Here is a 25,932-nt window from a genome sequence, read left to right as displayed (position 1 = left end):
TTGATTCTAACTCATGCACAGCAAAGTAGATGTAAGGACTGTGAATTGTCAAAGAAGCACAGGGATACTGGAACTGCAGTGCAGCTCCAATGCCAGGTGAGGCAGGTGCTCCTGTACATTTTACAACTTTTTCACTAGAGAGAATGTATCATTTTCTTTTAATTTCTCAAAGTTATATATTAACATATAAAATTTATTTATTCTATAAAATAGGCATATCAGTGGCATATGAGATAATCTTATCTTACATAAATCTAACCAAAACTGTCCACTGGTATTACCAACACTCACATTGCAAATACTGTCATGTATCCTACTAAACAATGTCATGAAGGTTTCCAGTATTTCTCTAGTTGAATTTTTCTGGGTTTTGTGTTTGATTATTTGTTTTGATTATGAACCACAAAAATTCTTTTACATGAACATGTTGTATCTAAATATCACTATGCTGAGATCCAGTGCCTGCAAGTACAGATCACATAATGAGCTCATACCTCATCCATTTTATTTAAGCTATTCTTTTCCATTTTCCTTTTTTAAAAATTTGTATAAGGTGTCACTTAATTCTGTGGAGTTTGCTGTGTATGAAGGTAAATTTCTGCACTGCATGAAGCATGAGACTCTTTACAGTAGCTACCACAACACTGCCTGTGCAAGCCATCAAACCATGGAAATAAGCCAAATGAGAGTTCCGTAGTGTGCAAATTTGGTTCACGTCAGTTTCCTATACTTAGTAAATGTCATTAGTAATTAAAGGAAACATGAGATTTCCATATTTGGCCTACATTAGCAATATCCACATACTGTCATTCTCTCCTTGACTAAATCCTAGCTAGGCTTTTGAGTTCTCTTCCTGATTGGCCTCAGGTGATCTACAGGGACAAGCAGACTCCTAACAGCTCATGACTATGTCCCTAACATGATTCTGATCCACTTAGAATGCCTACTAGGGAAAATGCAAAGCTGTCCAAAAATGCACTGTTCCAGAGACCACATGAGGATGGGGCCTCTGTCTCCAAGCCTCCAGCAGAGGACAGATGCCAACTTAGATAACAGCTGGCAGGCATGGCTGGGCTCATCACATCATACTGACCAGCCTCCCCTGAGCCTCCACGCAGCTTCATCCCTGTTCTCTCATTCTCCCTCTACATACCATTCATCCAGCTCCACACAAGCTGAAGATGAGTTCAGTCCACACCATGTGCTTCCCTGTTGTAACACTTACTACTGACTAAGGTCATTCCTGGCCACTTCAGTGTCCAGCTTTGCTCACCTGTGATGGTATGCCCCTGTGTATAGGCCAGTGGGCGGGTGGAAAGCCTCAGATGGGAGGGAACAAGCCACACCGATGAGGAGTGAGTGACACTTTGGGCACTGGAATGGCAATGTTCTGACTCTCTCTCTCTAGTCTTCTTCTTTCTACCTGACCACCTGGCAAATACACCTGACAGATACTCCAGAGCTTGGGATACGTCATCAAAATTCACAGTATTGAAGGATGCATTTACTCAAGACTGACATTAAGAGCTTTTCTGTTCATGCATCCTTTGGTCTCCAAGGGAACCGATTTGGAAATGAGAAAACAAGAAGCTGATGGCACTCCCAAATTAACACAAAAACATGGCAGCAAGCCTGTTTATTCTTTATTTACTTATCATTTAAGCCATTGTTTTGACTATCAGAAAGCTAAATTTCCTGGTAATGGGTGAATGTTAGCTTATGTAGGACCTATAAAAATTGCTTCCCTTTTAACAAGAGATTTACAACAGGCTACAGATCCTTTTGTAGTTGCCTATGGAGGGAGGAAGATTCCAACAAGAAAACACCAGGGAGCTTGTCTATGAAGACGCTGAAGGGCACAGTGTTCATGGAATCTGCTGTCATATTTCTCCATTACATTCAATTCTTTAATAATCTTTGTTCCCAAATATGCATAAAGGAATTTTTTAAAAAATCTTTTGATAGGGAATAAAAGGTATATAAAGAAGTGATATTTATACACCTGAAACCTTAAACAAGTGAAATAGATAACATTCAACATAAGAAAGCATGCTTCATTCGCTGCTGATCACCATGTCAATTTGTCAGGTGAGAAGACCCTTTACCTGAGACAGCTTCATCTGCATGTGGGCAAACACGTGCAGGAAACCCACCACTGCATCCCACAGCCTGCTGTGTGCCAGGCTCTGCTGGTTCCCCGTGCAAGGGCCCTGGAGCAAAGATACAGAGATCATTCCTGGCAGCATATTTGCCAAATTCAACTTTAAAATAATAGGGAGAAAATGAACTCAAGGTTTACAAATCTTGTTGTTAGCATATAATCTAAAAAGTTCACAAACACAAAATGAAAGAGAGATGAAGAAGATATTGGTGCCATGAGAGATAAGCATGTTCTTCTTTGAAATGTTCAATAAATCTTAAAAAAAAAAAAGTTTCTCAAGGATTTATGTGTCTTATTTCTCTACGAATAATGAGACACTGCCAAAACAAATTGGCAAATCATTTCATTTTTTTTCCTAGCTTTGATCTCTTTAGAGAAAGAGGGTAAGAAGTAGGTGATTGGGTTGTTGGGTCAAATCAATTGGTGGTCACTACCTTGTGTGAAAAGAATATGAGAATGCAATCAGGATGAGGTGATTATTTCCTCTTCCTAAGCAGTAACCTGGATAAAGCCTTCACCCAGAGGAAAAATGTCCTCTTCAGAGTTTTCCTAGTTATTCAGCTGTTTCAAAATGGTGCAACCACTGAGATTTTGAAAAGATAAATACTTGGTCATTAATTTCATAAATCTCAAATCCAAGGCAATTGGAATCTGCTGTAACTTGGGAGGCCACTTGGCTGAGGGATCTGGTGCCAGGGGTTCCTACAAAAGCTAACCCAGCCCCAACTCAGTGTTCACTTAGGCTTAACAGCCAGAAACTCCAACTAAACTCCAACTAGAGACTTTGCGCTTCAACCAATTACATTTTTTAAATTAACTTTGTTTTCACTTACTTTTAAGCACCTCTGGCCTCTGGGTGGAGCTGAGCCACCTGCAGTCAGGAATAGCCAAATGCTCAAATAAACTCAATGAACTTTAATATGCCTCTGTTTATACCTTCCAACAAACGTAGCTCTGCTCTCTGAGCTGACACTTCTGAAGTGATCTTTCTTCAGCAATGGAGAATGTGTGTGTGGCTAGCAAAATGTTTTGATGCAGACCATTTTCAGTTTTACCTCCTAAGGAAAAATTCTACAATAGTTTAGGTTTTGAACACATCCACATCAACCATGCAAATAGATAACAGGGATTTTTTTCAAAGAAAAAAGGTATAGCTCTTGGCCTTTAATTCATTCTTTCCTTTACACAAAGGACTCATAGTGAGTTTAAATTTGAAAACACATCAAAATGTTCCATATTTTACTGCACAAACGAGCAGGAAGATCTGACTGCACTAAAAATACTGAGGAGATGAGAGTGGAGCTCCGTCACACAGCTGTGTGGAAGTCCTGACTCTGGGGAGGAGGAGAGGAGCCTCTGTGTTGCAGGAGCAAGGCGCCAGGCTCAGCTCCCACAGAGGGGGATGCACATAGATCTTGCCACCCTAAGGCATTGTAGGTCAAAGCTGACAAGGGGGACACCTGGGAGATTGCACCCATGCACAGCACTCCCTTCAACCCCCGCTGGGGTGGATGCGAAGGCACAAGCTAAAGTGCCAGGTACCTGAGCTGAAAGGGAGCTACCTATCTGACCTTCAGAGAAATCACCAGAGGCAATAGCCAGACTTCCCAGATATGCCAGCTGCCATGGGCAGGCTGAGGACACATCTCTGCCTGGATCCTCACACAGAAAAGCAACTGGAAGTAACCCGAGGCTCCCAGTCACTTTCCTAGTGTGCAGTCTCCCAGGCCTGCCTCACAGGGAAAGTGACTTCTCATTGTTTCTACTTTCTTGATCTCTTCTCTCTTATAAACAACCTCTTCCACTTGGCTCATTAGAACATTTATTCTTTTATGGAAAGGAGGATTGCCCAATTCTAAAATTAAAAATAAAATCAATTGAGATTTAAACTAAATTGTTTTAAGTTTGGTTCTTTGACACCTTTAAACCTGAGACAAAGGGAGAAGACTGTCTAGGATGTGCTCAAACTCCATCCAGTGGCTTCTTAGCACCAATAACCAATGTGAAAGGGACGCTGGCCTCTGAGGTATTCAGCCTCTGTGGCACACAGACTTTTGCTCTGTGCTGGAAGACAGAGCAGTCTCACTTTCAGAGGGACCTGAGGCAGAGACAGATAAAGCTTTCTCCTTAATTATCCCTGGTCTCATTCTAGGAACTGTGAAATATGATTTCCTTTTAGTCAAATGATTCTTTTTCTTCTTCTCTTTTATTACAACCGAGGTTGCAATTTTATAAATAATTACTTTACAGAAATGTCTTCTGCTTATGTTTGATAGTCAGCAAAAATTGGAATAAAAAAGCAAAGTACAATCCTGTAGTCTAAAAGGCAGTCCAAAATAAGCACAAAGCTAATGATGAGCTTGTTTTCATATATTAATATTTATAAGGAAAAAGGACACTAAGGCTAGGGTCTCCTAAATGTATCTCACTGAGCAAGATGTAGGAAACTGGACTGGATCCTGGAATAGAAAAACAGCATTGACAGAAAGACGTAAAATCAAAATAAAGTATATATTTTAGTTAATAAGACTGTGCCAATATTAATTTCTTGGTGTTGACAAATGTTCTATATTTGTGTGGAATACCAACATTAGGAAAAGCTAATAACTTTATAACTTTTATAACTTTTCTGAAAATATAAAATTATTGCGAAATTAACATGTATTTATTAAAATACATATTTCATGAATGGTTAAGTTATAAGAATGAGTCATACCTGCAGGCATAACAAGAGAAGCTAAAATGAACAGAACAGTCCAGGAACCTTTACCTGATGCCCCTGGACAGGTGTTTAGAAACATGTTCCATAGCAACACCTAGCAAGGAGCTCTGTGCACAGCGAGAACTCCACAGGTCCTGCAAGTTTCAGTATGTTCACAGTTTCCTCTGTTTTAGGACAAGACATGCCCACTCTGGGCTCTTTTTGGAACGCAGAAGCCATTCTATTGACAATTTATACAAAATTCACTTGCTTGCTAATGTAATTGGTCAAATATATTTAATGAGGACATGATTGTTGTCCTCATCTTTCTAGACAGAGGAAAACCAAGGCAATCGGGGAAGTCAGGAAAATGAGGAAACAGGAATATGAACACACTGAGATGATATTGAACTTGAACTTGACTTTCCTTTGATTTGACCAGGAAGAGGAGGGACAGGGTGAGTCCCACTCCACAGTTCCTGCCTTCCAGTGGCCCCAAGACATGCTGTTTCACTAAACTTCTCTTCCCCTCACAAGATCATGCCTGGTCTAAGAGTGAACTATAAGTTTCTCCTTCCTGTTTTATCTTAGCACAGGTGCATGGAATATGGGGATTGTTCACTCAAGGTAATACTGGCCCCTGAGACAGAAGACAGGATAGTGGCTGCTGAGGCTGCTAAGAAATAGCAAAGTATGGTCACACAAAAATTGGAATTATATAAAATTGTTTTTAAAACTCTAAGCTTAAGACTAGTGATTTCATCTAGGGAGAATATAAAATAAACAAATGTAAGATAACATAATTCTCTTTGGTATTTGGATTTTATCTATCATAAACACACACATATATATGATTTTTTAAATGCTCTTCTCGTTTTTTCTTAGTTTGATGAAATGTCTTCCTCACTGTTACTGGAAATACTACAAAACATGGCTTAATGATCCTCTAGTCCCTCCTTTGCTTCCTCTTTCCTTTCTTAAGACTACTGAATGATTAATACATTGAGATACAACAGAATGAATGGGTCAAGCCTCTAATAAGTTAATGACATCTCCATCTTCGAAATGGTAAAGCAACTTCGTCATGTATAGATACACACTTCAACCTAATATTTCAGTTGTGGTCATTGTTAAAGAGACAAGGAAACGGGTCAATAGGAGATGTGGAGAACACTTTGGGCAGACTGCATTTTTCTATCGAATTCAATGCTATCCATTGACTTTTTATTTTTCTTTCTTGAAATAACAGAAATGATTAAACATTTACCTGGATATATTCTGTAAGAGTATTAAACACTTGTTTTGCGACTTGAATAGCTTTGGAGAAGTTCCGTTGTCCTTGTTCGTCAATAACATCTTTCCCAGAGTAATACCAATAGAAATCACTAATTGATTCCTGGGAAACAGAAATGACATCACTAAGGTAGATTGTAAAGTCATCACAAACCTACCTGTCCAGTCCTATTATTTGAAAATAATAGGTAAGGTAGCAAATAACAATATCTGTGAATTAAATACTATTAATCAATTATTTTCTTAAACATACCATACATGTGGAAACCACTTCTCCTGATATAAATAACATTGCAGAGAAGACAGAAGCAGAAAATTTAGCTTTAAAAATCTGTCTCCTATGACCCTAAACTTCACAAATGTAAGGATACCTTAAAACTAATGCATATTTATCCACTGAGCAAAGTTACATGTTTATAATTTGAGCTCAAAAATTAGACACATCATGGAACAATATTTTGGGGGTTACAGACTTCTGCCCTCCCTAGTCTTCTCCTACAGGCCAGGGACATGAAAGAATACCAGGATGTCCCTGATCTCCCAGCTGCCCCTGGGGAACCAGCTGGGCAGAAACACCAACAACCATGAACAAGCTCCAATAAGACCCATCTTTCCAAACAGGAGTTTTCCACACTGACATTTTAAAGAGATTTCAGTTGGCTAAATACATGTAAAAAAATAATAATAATTCATTTGACCATATGAACTACACTTGAGTTTTAAGACATGGTTTTAAAAATCATAATATGTTTTCAGCAACATTTTTGGTGTATTTGCTTCAAAATGGACTTTTTTCCCCCCGTTAAGATTTAAATTAAAAAAAAAAAAATGTGCTTTTAGCCAGGCACAGTGGCACATGCCTATGATCCAGTGACTCAGGAGGCCGAGGCAGGAGGATCATAAATTCAAAGCCATCTTCAGCAACTTAGTAAGGCATTTAGCAACTCAGCAAGGCCCTGTCTCTAAATAAAATACAAAAAAAGGGCTGGGGATGTGGGTCAGGGGTTAAATGCCCCTGGATTCAATCCCTGGTATTAAAAAAAAAAAGTTAAGGATAAAACCTAAAAGTTTGAATTCCCTGCCTTTAAAATACTGTGACTGTTTCTCATAAGTAAAATGAGGGGAAAGAAAGTTCTACAGGGCTGTTATTGTTTAAGATGCCCAAGTGTCAAAATGATTCTATCAGAGATATTTTAAGGTAATAAGGTGCTAAGCTCAATTTTAAAACTAACACAAATAGCAGGACAGCAGAAAGGAATCAACCTTAGGCTACCAAAGTCAAGTTCAGGGTAGCAAGTGGAAAGACCTTCCTATTTGTAAGAATGTTTCAATATTCTTCCCCAAATTATCTATCAAAGAAGGAGTATAGAAATGCTTTGAAAAGTGAAATAAATTTAAAATACTATCAACCTAAAAAATAAAGGCTGCGGGGGCCAGGGGGCGAAGCTTGTATATTGAAAGAAACGAAGAACAAAGTAGCAGCCAGGATCAGAGAGAATTACACCAGAGAGAGCTTCACCCTAAAAACTGAAGAAAAGACTGTGATCACAGGCAACATATCTCAATGAACAGTTAGAATCACAAACCCAAGCAAATGAAGACATGTGAGTTTAACAAGGCCAGCACTTTGCTTCACCTGGCCAGCCCTGTAGCTTGTAACCAACAGGGAGGCCACATACCTGAACCCTCAGCAGGTAGTCCACAGTAGAGATGATGATGTTGACAGTTGTATTGTTGCCAGTCTGAGTTCTCAGATAATTTTGAAAATCTACAGAAGATTGAAAATGCTATTAAAGTTCAGTCAAAACAAGTTGTTATTCCAGTAACTACCAAAGTAAATGTTGGGTCTACAGTAAGATCACTGGGGCTAAAAATAGCCTTTTATCTAATAGTTTTAATATGAAATTAGTTAAATTTCTCAAAAAAACATGTATGATCATCCCCAAAATGCATCCTCACAGAACAACAATATTCAATTCTTGTCTGAGATGTTGGTCACACCCGTTCTTTATCCTAGTTCTAAAGCCCTGGACAAGACTGAAAAGGGATTCCCATATTTAAGGATAAGAGGACAAAGCTATTTATTCAGTAATTATATATGCAAAGTGCTAGGGAAACAAAGCTAAAACTAAAATGTAATTCCTGCCGTCATGGACCCATGGAACTGGAGAAGAGTCAGATATTAAACAGTGAACAGAAATAAACTAGGTAAGTCATTTAATGAACTCCCAAGGTAAAGTGCTGCAAAAGAAATAAACTTCTAAGTTCCTCTGAAGGTACCCATCTAAATTCTTTTTCACCCATCACCTATCTTCTCTAACATAAGAATGATTGACAGTGATCCAGAGAAACAGCTCTGCTGGGACCTTGAAAGCAGCAGAGCCACATGTAACATGGCACAGCGTCCACTGCACCCAGGATGATCAGGAACTATTTGCTGACTCAAACTAAAGTCTAATGGAGTTCAAGAGCTCCTGCTGTCATTGGCTTCACACATCTGTTCCTCGGTCCCACCTCATGGGCTGGGGCTCACAAACCTGAGCTGTGCCCCTCACAAAGCAGCTGCAGGAATCGGAAGAGGTCACAGGTGAACTCGTCATCCTGCAGAACCTTTTCTCCTGCGGGGAATGCAGAGAGATGAGCATTAGCGACTGCCCAGACCCCCCCTCTCGCCCCCACCCCCACTTGCAGGTCACCCCATTATTGCTCTGGACCCAAAGGGTCTCAAGTCAGAGCCACATCTCTATCTGAAGCTCCTACAATCATGCGCTTGGCAGATAGATGTACTTTTTCTTTGTAAGAAAAGAACATTTGAAACTAAAAACTCAGATTTCTCTCTGTTAAAAGTAGCAGCATGGGTTTGGCAACATTTTACGAACAACCTAAAGATGTAAACTTTTTTTGGAGGGGGGGGTACATACAGAAAGGGTATGTCACAAATGTTAAATTTGCTTTGTTCCTAGGGCATGACCAAATGACTCACGCAAAGCCTATAGTGAATCCACAGAACAGTGCCAAAGTTTTCTGTTATTAAAGAATAATTAGCAGATTTTTGTGAAAACTGCAAATCCCTAGAAAATGCTTGTTAACTCTTTCTAATTAAATCTTTAACCAGCTTGTGTACTGACTGGAAAATTAAAAAAAAAAGCCAAAACTTCAGACATCTAAGAGACAGGACTGTTGTAGCATGACTTCCCAAGGAGGAGGAGCCAGCAGAGACTTCACTCCAATTGAACAAACCCAAGGACAGACTGTCAGGACTCAGCGGGAGAGAGGAGAGCAAGATGGCTCCTGGAAGTCAGAGGCCACCTGCAGCATCAGGATGAGACATGCCTGAGGGGCAGGGACAAAGTCTCCTAGGGCTGCACTGGTCCACTACACTGCAATTTAATGGTCTCTGGATCACAACTTCCTTTGACAGCAAAAATACAAGGAAAGAAACAAACACAAAACAGCACCACACAAATGAAAGTTGATTTCTTAAAAAAAGTGTCAGTGAAAAAAAAGAAAGGTCAATGTTACATGAGTGTCTGCTCCAGAATCTAAATTTGTTTTAAAAGCAAAATGGCAAAAAAAAAAAAAAAAAAAAAAAGTTGATTAGCTCGTGAATGAATATACTTATGTATTTAAACAAAATAATTTTTCACAGACTATAAATACTTTGGGCTAAGAAAGAAAACTATGCAATGATCATGTGTTTAACTAAAATCACGGATGATCATAATGACGGAGAGCTGATGGACTTACCAGTCAGCAGTCTGGGACTTTCAAAGTGGGAGGCTTCATGTAATGGTAGGATTAGGAAGCAAAACCATTGTGATAACTAATATAAACATTAAAAAAAGTACATAAAAGCATTGTACTCGTTTCCCTGTTAGCCCACAAGCTATGACATCTGGTGACCAAGCTACGATCACCATGTATGGGACTCAGACCCTGTGGCAGGTGAAGTGTGAAAATCAACTTGTTTAAATCTCACACATGGCTGATAAGTCCATTCCTCAGTGTATAAGTTCATGACAGGGTAGGAAAGAAAGCAAGAACAGTTTAGGCCAATAAGCAAACTAAACTCTTCATTGGTAATACTCAGTATCATTTTCATGAGTCATTTAAATCAGAAGACTCTTAAAATGATATTTAAATCAAAATATTATGTGAGGCAACTAGACTTTTTGATTCTTTCCCTGTGAGCCCGTCTATAACATTTTCCTTCAGAAAATCAGGTCAATAAACCATGTATTTACTGTTAATATTCATGTACTTAATGTGAAATAGATAACCTTTGTAGAAATTATTTAGAACAGTTGACATCAAAATAAATATCATAGATGCTGTGTGCCTGAAAATGCTCTGCATAATGTATAATAATTCAAAACAGAAGTTTTTATCTGCTGTTTGCATGCACACCATTTTCTTGACTGTAAACAGCAACAAATACAAGTGACTTCACTCAGTAAGGCCACACTGCACGTAGCAGAACAAGGATGGGGGGGCAGGATGGGGAGGGCATGACAGGGCAGAGGAGGGCATGGGACAAGCCCATCAGGTGCTGGCAGGTGTGCACTGGGGTACCATGAGCTCATCACAGATGAAAATGCTGCCGTGGCCCATGCTGCAGGTAAGTGGGGCAGTAACAGAGGCAAAGACGGCTTTATGTCTGCAGAAGGTACAGGAGCAACAGTTTCCTTGTGATGTGGAAAAGCAATTTCATTTTAAGATGGGAACTGAGATCCATAACAAATAACAGAATGGAGTGACACATAATTGAAAGTGCTCTTACATCCTGAAAATATTGTCAAGCTGTGTGAGGGCTTGAGGCACATACTGCAGAGGGCATTCCTTTGGTTCTGTTTTTGAAAGGAGCCTAAGAAGGCTGACACTGGGGAATCGATGCAGCACTGTTGCTCATGGTGAGCTGGTTGCTTTGCACCTGAGGATGACCTGCACCTGCACCTGTTCCTGCTCTACCTCATTGGTGCATTTTTATCAACTGTGAACAGGTTGATATATTAGGAGGAAAGGCAATAACATCAAATGAAGATGGCAGCAGCATTCCTAGCCGAGTAAATAGAGTTTTTTGAATATATTTATGAATGGCATTTATATTTTCTGAGAGTTATCTTAATTTTAGTGGGGCAAACTATCGTCAAAATTGTAAATTTTCATGTGGAAGTAATACAGTTAGAACTTGCTGAGCAAAGCATGAAATAGTAAATCCTATTTTAGAGATCAAATGAGGTTAACCTGCTTTTGGTCACTGTCTTACTCACAGTTGGCTTATCCAGTTAATAGAAACATAGACAAGTCTCTGCCTAAATTCAACAAAATACTGTGTGGGTATGTGTCTAGTGACCACTTGGGATGTCCATGGACATTGCTTGAAGTTTTCAGCCTATTCTTCAGATGAAACTTGGGTTAATTGCTAATAATTAACTTCCAAATTATTAAATTAATAAAAATTCAGTGATATAAGTAAAAATTACTACCTAGTATGTACATGACAATAATTGGAAAAGGAAGACTCCAAAAGCTAATGCCCCCACTGCTATAAGGTCTAGTCATATCAGTGTTTCTAATAACTCAAAGACAAAGGGGTGACTGGCATGACACAGGGACTGGCCACATCAAAAGACCCCCGTAACCCATTGTTGAGTGTCACTCAAAAGCATCCACTGCCATGGAGGAAATCATTCTGGTAATTGAACTCAGAGGATTTAAAGAACTATTTTGTACAATGGCAAAACTAAAGAATTAATACTAACAATATTTTTAGGTATTTTATTCCATGTGGGCAATTCCAATATCACTGTTGAAGTGGCTTCATTATGACTTCTTTAACTATTTTACAATTCAACTAACGAAATAAATTTTTAAAGATGGAATCACAATTAACATTTGGAGACCTTGAAGTGCTCTTGTGCTAGGCATTTCATCATTTCATCTTGGGCTCATTATTATCCTGCAGATTAGGTAAATGGAATCTCATTTGGTGGGTCAATAAACAACTGAGAAACTAAGAAATTCAGCTAATGTCATACAGGTATCTGGTAGTTAAGATTTGCTTCGCACAAATCTCAATAAACCTTCACTGAGTATCTCCTCTCTGCTAGGCACCTTGGGAGATGAACACAGTCTCCAACCGAAGCAGCTCAGTTATGGGAGAAACAGGCAGCAACAGGTGACTACAGTATTACATGGTCCTATCAAATCCAGTACGCCATTGTTTCTGAGCTCTTTAAAGTTGGCCTCACCAACCAGTGCAATCTGTGATTATCAATCATTTCATGAACTGTATGTTCTTTAAATCTGAATTCACACTTGTTTCCATTGATTTCAGAACCCAAGGAAATCCATTTCTGGACATGTGATGTTGGAAAATTGGATCCCCTTTCTGAGCCTGGCTTCATAGTTTTGCTATGGGGACTGATAAACACCTCGTCTAATTTCCTAGGCTGTTGTTAGAATCAAATTGTTCAAACAAGTAAAAGTGCTTTGGAATCTGCAAAGCCCAAAAGGAATAGATGCAAATTTCCAATGCTGTGAAGCCAAAGGTCAAATTGTTGAAATTTCATCAGAATTTCATCAGGTGGGGGGGAGGGGATAAAAGACAATTCACCTACTCAGCTCACTGAGTAAGTTTATTTAAATGAAGTCAACAACCTGACACTGGTGTATGCAATGCATGACTATTTCAGATCCCAACACAATCAGAATGACCACTATGGGAAATAAATTAGGTATGTCCCATTAGGTACTAGAATTAAAATATTTTCTAGTACTTAAATTAATTAAAGTATTTATGGAGGAAAATCTTTCTCCTTTCCAATGTGAGGTGGAAATCATCTCACAGCCAGAGCCAAGGCCTCTCAATTGTCACTACTCAGAGGTGCTCACTGCCCACTCTGAGCAGCCCCTGCCTTCAGGCAAAGGTGCCCATCTTACACAGTATTGCCTGGGGTCTTACTCACACGCACCAATCCAGGGTAGTACTCCCCTCATAAACAGATGGATTCCTTGAACCCTAACTAGGAAAAGTCTACTCTGAAAAAATCCCTCCTATGCATCATCAGACCTCCCTCAGAACTTGCCTACTGCCACAAGGAAATTCTGCCAGCCCCTATCTTTGGAGGACTCAGCTGTGGAATAGAGTAGCATTTAGTAATCAGTGCACTTTAGTGTTGGTGGGGTCTGCCTGGAGCCTTCTTCCAACAATGGATGTGAGGCCTTCATTCCAGGGGGCTATTAGCACACAATATCACTCAAGTGTTACTCATTTAATGGCTCTTCAAGGCCTCACAGAAAAAAAAAAAACACAAATTCCTTGGCAGGGCAGAGCAGGTCCTTGGAGCCTTTCACAAACTCTCTCTCTTCACCATCTAGTTTGGTCACCTCTTTCCACACCAGATGCAGCGCAGCTCCCTGCTGGGCTGCGACCTCCTGCTCCAACTCTCTGCCTTCCCTCTCCACCAGGATGCTGACTTCAGGCCACTTGCGACCTCTATGGGGCCCCTGAGTCTCTCTCACAGAGCACTGCTCTGAAGTGTGTACACCCCCAGTCTCACAGACTAGGCACTCAAATTTAAGTGAGGGCTTCAAAGTTTAAAAACTGTAAGGATGTTTGGAAAATGCCTTTGGTGTCAATGCACCAGCATCTCAGGCTTTCCTTGAAGCATACTGATCCCCAGAAATAGCAAATAAAGCAGGCAGCACCCTAGACCATACCTGGGGAAACAGAGTCAAGAAACTAATAAAAACTATAACAAGGAATCAGGGCAGCCAGTACTAGGCAATCATAATCTTTTTGCTTAATTAAAAATTAATTTTTTGCTTCAACTTCACATAAATTTGATAAGATCATTATAAATAATTGATAAGAACCTCAGTATAACAGATTATCAAATCCAGGTAGAGGTTTGGGGAAGGTTAACTGATAGTTAATATTTTAGAAAAGGTTTTTTTGTGGAATCAGATCAATTTCATAATTTTTTCTTCCCTAGGAGGTCTAGGACCACCACAAAAATGACCAAAATTCAACATCTTCTGCTATATTCTAACAGATGTTTTCCACGAAGGAAAACTGCACTTTCAAATTCATAATGAATTGGTAATGAGGTTATATGGTTTTGATAAAAAAAAATTAAAAATTCAAGAATGGGATGAAATTTTAAATATTCATATTGGTTTCTGAATTTCATTTAATCATTAAAAAGCCTATATGAATATAAAATATACAGAGAGGACAATATTGACCACATCGCAAATCCTTCAAACACATCTGCTGAAGACATTTTTTTTTTTTTTTTTTTTAACAAAAGGGGAAATCCAGGCTTTTGTCACTATGGGGGAATTTAGTAAGGAGGGACAGAGACGGGATAAACATCCATAGCAGTAGTGGCAGTAAGGAAAGAAGGTCAAATTTTTGGCCTGAAACCTTTACATACAAACCTTAAAGAAACACGTGGTTCCTAGTGGTTTCTCCATACCAGATTAGAAACAGCATTTGTGACATTAAAAAGTTAGAAGCAGTTTTGAAACATCAGCAATAAATGCTAAAGCTGGCAGCAGTTTGTGCCCTGGGGGTGCAAAGAACAGGTACTAGGGCAGAAAAGTCCTCCCTAGACGCTAGATATGAAACAGACCCTGACAAACATGCAGAGACACAGAGCAGGTGCAGCTCAGGGAGTCTGTAAACTGAACAGTAGGAGGCAGAGAGTAGCATTGCCTTCTGGCACTGCCACTTAGCTGTGGCAAGCCAAGTGACCTTTCTGCCCTTTATTTTCCTTATGTATAAAACTCTGGTCACAGCTACTTCACTGTGGAAGTAGACACCCAGTTTGTAGACTCCAGAAAGTTCATGTGCTTGGGCGATATAGTGTCTGGCCATATTATCCTCATGGGGGAGTTTCCACCTAATAAAGACAGGGGATGAGGATGCAGAAGACCTAGCAGATGGAGCTCTAGCAGACTCTTTTCAGCCTATGCTAAGTCTTTGCAGCAATGGCACCAGGAACAGATGTGGGTCTTTCAGCCTTTTCTGTACCTTCCAAGTGCAATAACTGATTTTCCTTCTCCTATGAGGATCTGAGCTTTTCTTAACTTTTGTAGAATTGTAAATAAAAGAATGGCCTCACAATAGAAATTTTTAAGAATATGTTCAGAGAGGTCAACACAAGGGTTCTTACAGCAATGTGAGAAACTGTGTTATTAACAGCCAATGTTCCCCTAACTGTCCATGTCCCTGTAACAGGTCTTTCACTTAATCAGAAGGCACAATTTAGTTGAAAGCCTGTTGACAGTGCTAGTCCTATTCTATATCTCTTCCTTTCTTTATTACCACTGCCTAGGAGGCTGTTGAAAAGCTCCTTTGACATACTGACGCCATCTTTGTTGTTCTATTAGTGTGAAGAACAAAGAGTTGCTACTGTTTCTAGTTGCTTTTCCAATTCAGTCTTAAGAATGAAATTAGCTTTTATGTTCAAGGATTTTTAATCTGTAGTATTTTCAAAGGAACAGAGGAAAGCCCTGTAGAACCCCCAGAGCCAAGAAGGCAGTGGGCAGAGCACACTCAGTTGGTCACAGCCCACTTGGGATCTATCACTGATTCCCGTGCACCAACAGTGCAGTCATAAAGCCATGGTTTGTCCAAGACATAGATGCCACAGGGAGACCCCAGCACACATTCTAAAGCCCTCAACCAAACACTGGGCCCACCAGGGACTCTCTTAAATGAAAGAAATGCAACAAAATAAACCCAAAAGCATAATTTAAATGTTTGGTGTCCCTTCATGTCTGAAATATTAATAACTTTACATTTTCATAGAAAAAAGGGAAACTAGGCATATAAGGTATATAATATTTAAAAATAATAGGATGCATAATGATAAAAATTAAATAATCTACTTGTTGAAACAGAATTTAAAGAAAAGCACAATAACTGTCACTATTGGGTGTATACACAGAGCTAACCACAAATAAAAGAGCAAGTGAACAGAAGGGCAGCTCACGGCTAATAATTACCACGCTCACGAGTGACGACTGAGGAAGAAAGGTAGGACATTTACAGTAGTCAAAAGAAGAGGGAACAGGAAAGAGAAAGAAGTTGAGATTTTTGTTTTATTTTGCTACTTGTAAGGAAATAAAATTCAAAATGTGTTAATCAGTTTGGGCAATTATTTTTGTGTGTGTTGAAAAAGATCACACACATTAAACCAACCTCAGACTGAGAGGTGAAAACAGCTCATATCAGAACAGTCTCTCAGTAATTTCTGATATGGGACTCAAATGACCTTACTGCAGTCCACAACAGAATGGCAAAGGCCGGGGGCTGCCAGTGGGGCAGTTGTTCCTTTGTGGGTACTGAGAATTAACAGGACTGAGAATGAGGAAAGGGATTCTGCTCAAAGATTCTGGAACTGTAGGGAAAAATGAAATTGATTTCTAATTCTAAGATAGGGAAGATTTAGACAGAAAGTCATTTACTTTTAGACATCTTACAAACAGAAAAGGCTCAGGATTCCCAGAGATTCTGGAGGCAGACTGTTAACTAGCCCTGAGGTTGACAGTGGCCCTGGATTCTCCAGATGGGGCCCGTAGGGAGAAAAACTGAGTAAGTTTGGAGCAGTGTTGCTGATTTTTCCAGAAGGTGATTAACTCCACTGACCCATATAATACAACTGGACCTATATATTCAAATGTCACAGAATAAAACCCCGTGCTATGTAATACACTTCAAATATAGTTCAAAATAAGCCGTTCTTTTTTCTAATGGTGGGATTAAAAACTGATTAGCTAAAATTTCAGAAAGGCCAGCAGAAGCTACAAATAGGAAACAGGAGAAAAATTTATTTTTTGAGATCAGATTAGTCTGATCAAGAAACTAATGTTACCAAACTAGCACATTCGCAAGAAGATAAACCCAAAGCTGGCCAAAGAACTAAATAACTGATGTGATTCTGCAATCTGTATACGGGGTAAAAATGGGAGTTCATAATCCACTTGAATCAAAAATATGAAATATGATATGTCAAGAGCTTTGTAATGTTTTGAACAACTAATAATAATAATAAAAAGAAAAGAAAAAAAATCAGACATAAGATTAAAAAAACCAATATAAGTAACATTTTTTTCTTAAATATTCCTGAAAGGAGTGGGCAGCAGTGGTTATTTGTGCTTTGACTGCATTGCAGGCTTGACTTTCAAGTTGATGCCCACAGCTAGTCACAGAGAGAAACATTCTCAGGGGGCATCAATCACTATTTTTTTCAGTAATCAGAATCACATAAACAAAGAACTACTCTTAACTTCTGTCACAAAATGATTGGGACTTGCGAAGATGCTAGAGACGGAAGGATAACTGCTGACAGAGTGGAGGACAGGGACAGGGGTCACTCAGGGACCTGAATGACTGCTCTCCAACGGGGAGAAGAGCCTGACCATTGGCCAAAGCAGCCAGGCAAAGCTCCGCCTTCGCAACCCTGGCCCATCCGGGCACCTGCAGATTCTACCGATGATTCTCAATGGGGGAACTGTACCCCTCTGCTAAAACTAGTGCAGCAGGCACTGCCAGGTGGACCAGGAAAAGCAGGAGTCGGGACCCATCTGGAAGACTGGGGGCATCTTGGGTATCCTATGCAAGTGTCCAGTTCTGAACATTCAAATGAGCCACATGAGCGTTTTATCAATTTTAAAACAATTCTATCTCTGCTGAAAATGTAATTGACAATGGATGTGTTTCATGGAAGAAGGGGGACAGGGTGGTTTACATGTAGGTGGTTAGTACCTGATCCTTCCTCTGTCACCATTCCAAGTCCTTCAGCTTTGTTTTGTCGCTCAAAAGCATTCAGGTCAAGAACACTACAGTAATAAGAGAAAAACATTTAGAGAACAGAATACCTTCTCTGTTTAGGGGAGCAACTGTCTGAGTGCCATGTGTCTTGAACACTGAAGGTTCAAGGTACTCTGAGACCAGGGTCCCAAAAGATGCCTCTCGGCCATGTGTTCATGCCAACCTCTCCCCAGTGCCCACCCTGACCTGACCCAGAGGGAAGTCAAACACATATTCCTACAGTTCAGCTCAGGGAGAACACTGCAAGGTTACCCAAAACAGAATCATCATAACCATGCTTTTGTAACTTGTTACATTGTTTCTATCAGGTTCCTCAGACAAATGCTGTCTGAAAGATTTTAAATACTGTACAAATAGAGAATGATTACAGCAAATTAATTGGCTAAGGATCACTTAGAAAAAATGAAGAAAAATGCCTCACATGTCCCAAATCAAAATAGAATTTTATTTTTTAATCTTTTGGAAAAAACCATTTAGCACTCATTTTTAAGTATGTAGAATATAGCTTAAGCACGGGGGACTATTTCAGGACACTATCAACACTGAGTAAGTGTGATAAAGACATTACATTAATACTCTAAACACAAAATAGGACAAAAGACACTGCCAATTGTTCCATCCTAAGATGTCTTTCAAAAAAAGTCTTGGTATAATTGTTATCAGCAATGAAAAGAAGACACTCTTGAAACACGCAGCCTGAGGATCTGGGAGGAGAGCACATCCTCACCTGCAGGACTGCATCAGGCCCGCCAGGCTCTGAAAGAAGCCCACGTCCTTCTTCTCCTTGAGGTAGTCGAGCATCTTCTACAGACACAGAGAAAACCACATAGCTTTTTTGTTAAGAAAATAGCAACCAAAACATGCTTTCTATTTTGGAACAAATGTAAAAAGTAGCCAAACAATACAAGTATCTCTAATGTCATCTTTATCATGAAATGGTAACAAACATGTCAAAGAAAGACCACTGCACATTTCTATGTGTAAGAATACACATCCCAGGGGAACCAGTACTGGCAAATCTTTTCCTGTCTCGCTTAGTATTTGAGACTCAGACACTTAGTGCAAGGAAACCAGCAAGTAGGTCCAGGTGGCTGTATCCAGCAACAGGGGTTCCATGAACAGCTCTCGGAGCTGAGTTGTGACTCTTACCTGCTCATGAAATAGCCAGGAATCTACTAGCTTCCACTACTGCCCTCTCTCACACAACTTATGGCAGAAACTACTGGACTATTCAGCTTTTCTTCTGTTTTTGGATTGATGACCAGAATCTATGATTAATATCTTGGCTAAACATAAATGTCACAAAGAGCTATTTTTGATATGTATAAAACATGGTGGAGACTTCAAATAAAATGTACAGATGACCCCAACTCATGCTGGTTCAACCGAGGATTTTTCAACTTTGTGATGGTGCTACAGGTATATGCATACTCGGAATTTTGGATTTTGATTTTTCTGGGCTAGCAATGTGCAAGACAATACTCTCCTGCTGGTGGTGGCAGCAAGTGGCAACTCCATCAGCCAAGGTCCCAGGAGTACAATCCCCTGCAGCGTGCTGTGCTGCTAAGCTCTGCAGGGCGGTGGAGCAAGTGATGTTTTTGACTTATACTGAATTTATTAGACATTATCCCTGGCAAGCTAAGGAGTCTCTTTACATATAGGACACCAGAAGGCAGACCCAAAGGTCTTCAGTAAATAAAGAAATTGCTTTTCTCCCAGTCTTTAACAAAAGAGGATAATTCCTACTGTCAGTGCTGTTCTACACAAGCTCAAAGCAGCCAAAACGGTGGTAGTGATATTTTTCAGAAATATTGATAAAAACAACATAAACTAACTGTGTACAGAATACACATACACACTATATGGATGTATGCATATATACACATGTACAAAAGAATATCCATGCATGTAAAATGTATGTATGTGTACACATATATGTGTATACTACACACAAAGACAGGCAAAAACACATAGCATACTAGTCTAGGAAAAATACTGGGGAAAATGAAACAGATTGACCATTTTTTTTTTAAGACAAAGGAATGTGGCTTAGAGGATCAAAGGGAGGTTATGGAATATGCACTTGAAGTTCTATAGAAAGATCAGTATTGATAATAAGCAAATGCATCCCAGGGTCTCCAGTCTCCCCTTGGAGCCAAGGATTTCTAAATATACTTACACTATATAAGGAATGTCTTTTAAAGTAGAACATAAGGCAAAGAAAAATATTTTTGAAATGTATTTTGGAGAGATTAGTTCAGCTTTATTTACTTTTCCTTAAAAAAACAAAAACAAAAACAAAAAAACCCTATGTAGTCATGTACCAAGGAAACAGAACAAGCTGATTACCCATGCCAGGTTCTACACATATCCAGTCAGATCTGATGGCCAGAGAGTGATTCATGCCTCAACACAAAAACTCAATGGGCATGGGAGAAGGTCACATTTAGACTGATGTTTCGGATACTCTCATACCATTCTATGTTTGAGTTTGTAAGACTATCATATAATTACTTTTTGCTTTCTATATTTTCTCTTGGGTATTGCAGTAAATTAGAGACATATTTTACATAAGAAATGAGAAATTTTACAATAGCTCTTTCCATATGTGGTCTGTTTGAAAACCACATTATGTAAATTACTCAAAGACCTCACCTGCTGTACTGTAGAGTTCCCACCATTTAAAATAGCAATTCCAAGTTTCAAAGTAGCAGCCACCATGGGTCCAGTTTCACCTTTAAAATATAAAAAGCAGCACTCCTTATATTTTTCCAAAGATGTGTTGACCTAGTCTACCTCAAAAGGTACTCTTTTTAATATTATTATTACATATGACAAACCTATGTAACTTATGTACCAAAACCACCAAAATGATAATAATGCATATTTTGCCATCAATATTTCTTATAAATTCTGTGTAGTATATTTAAGAACTGAAACATGAAAACATAGGAAGAAACAATAGATTTTTAAATACCGAGAGCTGAAATTATTAAGCTTCAAAAACAACCATGTGTATTAAAATAAAGTCTTAATTTGTTGATTTTAACATTAAGAAAAATTTTTCTCCAACAATATTCTATTAGAACTTTCATTATTTTCATTTAGTACCTATAATATGTCTAAAGTCTGTCTTTATTAAAATGATGACTATTCTCAATTTTAAGTTTTCAGATAATGACAAAATTTTAAAATCCATCTAGTTGTTTATCATTTAGTATATTACATTTTATTTTTACATTATTCAACTCTTCTTAGAAATAAAAATGATTTCCATCATTTAGGGGCACTTAATGCCAGACTATAACAATATTACTTTTCCATTTCATTACAAAGGAGTTACAAAGTTTTCACAAATAAGATACTGCTAATGCAGGGAAAGTCGCCTTGAAATGGTGACTACTGAGATAGACAATGGTACTTTAACAGCTAAAAATCACTCATTAAAAATGTCCAAACATTTTAAGGGTCAGGACACTATAGCCCGAGGCCCATGCAGAGCTTGCTACCTGTTGTATAAACAAAGTTTTATTGAAACATCCACTTGTTCACAGTCAGCTTTCCAGCTGGCAGAGCACCACATGGCCTGTGATGCTAAAATAGCTACTCTTTGGATATACAGAAAAGCTTTAAAATGTTTTATTTATAATGTCACTCTGCTAGAGCTTAGTTGTACCACACAAAAGTTGAAGAACATACATAGAGTAAGTCTTTCTAGTAAGATGAAAACAATCCACTAGACTCTGTAAATATGAGCTGGTAGCTGAAGATACAGCCGCTGGTCATTAACCAAGAACCCAGGGAGGGAGCGCCAGGAGGCTGGCTCCAAGGGACGGGGAGTGACCTCACCTTTGCTGGCACTGATGGTCTGCAGCACCATCTCTGCGGCCCCCCGGTCATGCAGCCTGGCTTGCTGGTAGAGCAGCTTCTGCTTTTCCATCTCCTTTTCCTGAACATAAACCCCAACCATTTATGTTGTGACTGTCAGTAAGCATGGCTGCTTTCTATATTTTAGTCATCTCTTCATGTATGGGCTCTATGACAACATTATGGACCATTTCAACACCAACAATGTCATTAAACAGATCATCACATATTCATCTCTCATTTTTCCCCTTTATATTTTTCTTGATATACTTTTGGTACTGGTTCATCCGGATGGATTTTTCTCAATTTTAATTGTTTGCTTAGTCCAAAGCCTGTATCACGGTTTTGTGCTTCATCATTGAAACTTGCACTTTCCGATTTGTACATCTGTGCATAAGTTGATCAGGTTTTTGATAATCTCCCCAGTCTTGGCCATAACTTGATACTGCTCAGCGAGTTGCAAGTTATCACTGAATCACAGGAAGACATTAACTAAGACGTCTTAGAGTTTAAGCAAAATTGAAAGCTGATATGGATAAAAAGGTAGGCTTCAACCAAGTAGTGGACTTATGGTACAGTTCTCCCCAGTCACCCTCAAAGAATAAGAGAAGCCATGTGCCTTTATATTTTGTATTCTCTGGTGGTTACAAACGATACTGCATGGTGTCGCCAGAGCAATGGCTGGAGTTGGTTCTTTTCCACTTAAGCTACCACTGCAAACATAAAGAAGGAGATAAGAATAAAATATAAAGGCACAGCAAGTTCAAGACTGGTATGATCATTCACTTGAGCGATCCAGTTCGCTGGAGAATTGAGACGGAACTAAGCAGTATAAGTTGCAGAATCAAAGTTGCATAGAGCCCTTTGACAGCGCGTCCATCAAATGGCGTGGTAGAGAAGCTTAGTCAATGGGACATGAAACGGTCAATTAGTATCATGTCCATAAACACAGCGGCCAAAACATATATGACCTAAGAGCAGTAGGGGCTGCAGCAGAGGTGGCCAGAGAGACAGCTTTGCTGCCGTAAACTTTCCATCCAAAGTACGGAAAATAGACACTGGAAGATGGAAGAGGTTTAAAAAATGAAGGCTTGCTAGTTACAGAATATGAGAAATAAACTAAAAGGAGGGGTAAAAGAAATGGGCTCAAACAAATGAAAAAAAGAAACCTTTAAACCAAAAGCAACCAACACAGACATTTATGCTGTTACCAGAGAGTTCTCGCCGAGGCTGGCAAATTTGTTTCTTAAATCTTTGATAATATCGTGCTGCGAAAACAAAATTGATCAGGGTTTTTTTTCACACTATAGTTAAAGCTCCTGTGGTTAAATTTTTATTTTCTCTTAAATTATGTGATAGGCCTAAATGGAAGCAGAGAAAAGAAAAAAAAGAGGCAGCTTTGCTTCATATGTAGCCATGCTAACTTCTAAAAGGTTTGCCTTCATGTTTAAACCTCTTCCTGTGAAGTCAGAAACAAAACGAAAACAAAACCACACAGACACACAGAACCATACTGTCATTACAACACAGTTTTAGAAAAACTGAAAGAAGACCCTCCCAGGTACACTTCAGGGGTTGTTTAGAATCGGTGAGCAACACCCCATTCTTCCTTTTAGACCCAACAATCTTTTACTTTCTTCCCTTTGTCAGAACAAAGAATGGAACTTTTGCTTACATCCTAACTAACTCCTTTTGTGAAAGAGTTGTGCAGTAAGAAAATGGTAAGGAATTATTAGCTTAGGGAACTACCCTGACATCTTCACACAGCTAAAGAGGCCAGGGAGTCAGGAAGAGCTGCTCTTCTACTGACCCGCTGGAACACAGGGCCACAGTCATCAAGAAACCTCCAAGACACAAGACAGCAGCAGGCCACAGTTCTTGAGGAAAAAAACAATATTTGTCATTTGCACTCCAAAAGTGGGTAGACTGGTTCCAAAATCTGCCAGAATAATTTGCACAGTAGATCCAAGGTCCTGGCAGACTCTTGGTAACTGGAATCACCTGTATCATGTATAGCCTCAGGAGGATCAAGAAACTGACAGAATATCGAACTACCTGCTTCCAAAATTAACTCCCTGGACAAAGAACACTTCTCTTTTTTATTAGCTGGCATCTCAATTTTAAAAGTAATAAGTATTTGTGGGGAGATGATTTTAGAAAAAAAAGAAAGAAATCCTGGTCCAAAAACAAGAGGAAGCTGTGCTTCATGGACTGGAATCAGGCCAACCTTGGATTTCCCCTTCGCTGGGCTGAGCTGGAGGCTTTCTTCAGAAATCTGCAACATGATCTCTTTCCATCCTGTGCTCTGTCCTTTCAGAACTGCTTCTTGGCATATAATTTAATTTTTTTTCACTGGGAAATTCTACCACCACCACAACAATAACAACACAAACAGAACTTGAGAAACAACCAGAAAGATTTCCAACAGTAAAACTGATGAAAAGTAATTATTTTTTTGCCCTTCAAATTTTTGGCACATTAGCTTTCTAAGCAAACTGGAAATAGATCTTTTGGAAATATGTTACTCAGGAAAATTGAATCTTGAAAACACCTTGTTAAAAACAGGGTTCCCTCCCTCAGCCCAGGTTCTATTTCATCTGCATAAGGGTCTTAGATAAACACCATGTTGCCTTCAACCTGCAGAATAGTCTTTGAATTATTCCTACATTAGAAAGAAAGTTCAAGAAAAATAAGAGCAGCTCTACGATTTGGATTTCCTTTCATGCAATAAGTTCTAATTGTCGAGAGCAACCAGGAATCAGCAGCTCTCATCCTAATATGATTGGCATCAGTCTTTTGAAGGTCAAGCACAGTGGTAAGTCAGACCCATGATCAAGTCACCTGCCTGCACTGAGTGGAAGTACTTGACCTCATCATTTCTTTGTGTGTCACTGAAGTTTGTAATAAAATGGCTAAATTCTTCCATTGTGCCAAGAACTTTAACACTTTATGGGGGAAATGTAGAACAAAATATATTTGGTTCTGCAACAAATTGCCTTACATGAGAAAAAATATTGAAACAACAGGTATAAATTATAATTGTCCCTGGCTTCTTGATGGAGAAAGTAGTATAACCCCAAAATGGAGACAGGAAGTTATTTTAAGTGGAGCAGCCTGATGATAGCAAAGAAATTCATAATTTCTGAAGGATTCTCTCCAGCTTGCATGGACACGTGGGCAGCCTGGACACATATCATAGGCTGAGGCCATAAAATCCACAGTCCAGGGTTTCACCAAAGGGCCCAGCTGCTTTGCTGCTTTTCTTTGTATTTCTAAAATGTCAATAAGGTCTTCATTGTGTGTTTCTCTCTAAACTGCATGTGGGAGCAAACTCTAGTCTAAGAAAATTCCAGGAACTGAACTCTTAAAAGATATCTCCCATGATTTAGAATTGTTATAATTCAACTTCAGCACTCCTACTTGACATACTGAATACTACAGGTGATGTGGAATTTCAATATCACTAGGGAATAAAAAGGCTGAAATATAGAAGATCTAATTGGATAACCAGGGAAACAAAGTCAAAAGAGGAGAAATGGTTCTAATAACTTGATTTACAACAGAAGGTGGCCAACTCAAGACGAAGCAAAGACAAAACCTTAGCCGATAGGTTCATTCTCTACCTCAGTATTGTTCTGTTTCTAGCTTCTGAAACTACAGATTAGCCATGCTTATGTAGAATTGACCTAGAGTTATGGGAAAACAAACTGGGAAGTAAAACTTAAATAATGAATGGTTCCTAAAATTTTTAAAGAACTGAACAACGTATATGGAGTTTCTTAGAAGAATAGATTTGTGAGGACACAGCCTTAGATTTTATTTGTGGTAACTACATACAGTACGCAAACCCTGTTTACTATTCCCCCCATATAGTTCCCTGCACATAACAGTTGTTCAGGGAAACCTGAGTGACAGAAAAAAAAGTGATGTCACATAGCTTGTGATCACAATATTTAAAATATTACAAATGTTATCTTTGAGTTTGAAAAGCTACAAAACCAGAACACTATCAAAGTTTATTTAGTTTGCTCTCAGTGCATAGTCAAAGCCAACGTCTTTAGAATT

At 39.0% G+C, this 25,932-nt stretch overlaps 1 protein-coding gene across 1 annotated transcript in view; it reads right to left on the bottom strand.

Moving 5' to 3' along the window:
• Nucleotides 1-25,932, bottom strand: part of Ryr2 (ryanodine receptor 2) — a 585,643-nt gene that overhangs the window by 38,430 nt on the left and 521,281 nt on the right. The window contains exons 82-89 of the mRNA XM_076832381.1: nt 21,850-21,949; nt 20,656-20,735; nt 18,728-18,804; nt 17,935-18,008; nt 8,693-8,773; nt 7,835-7,923; nt 6,130-6,258; nt 2,106-2,210 (exon numbers count right to left, since the gene is read on the bottom strand). Coding sequence (XP_076688496.1) covers nt 2,106-2,210; nt 6,130-6,258; nt 7,835-7,923; nt 8,693-8,773; nt 17,935-18,008; nt 18,728-18,804; nt 20,656-20,735; nt 21,850-21,949 — 735 coding nt within the window. The remainder of the gene's footprint in view (nt 1-2,105; nt 2,211-6,129; nt 6,259-7,834; nt 7,924-8,692; nt 8,774-17,934; nt 18,009-18,727; nt 18,805-20,655; nt 20,736-21,849; nt 21,950-25,932) is intronic.

Source organism: Callospermophilus lateralis, chromosome 13 (assembly GCF_048772815.1).
Source record: "Callospermophilus lateralis isolate mCalLat2 chromosome 13, mCalLat2.hap1, whole genome shotgun sequence".
NCBI lineage: Eukaryota > Metazoa > Chordata > Mammalia > Rodentia > Sciuridae > Callospermophilus > Callospermophilus lateralis.
The sequence above is the reverse complement of the archived record's forward strand: the minus strand, read 5'-3'. Positions and strand labels throughout refer to the sequence as shown.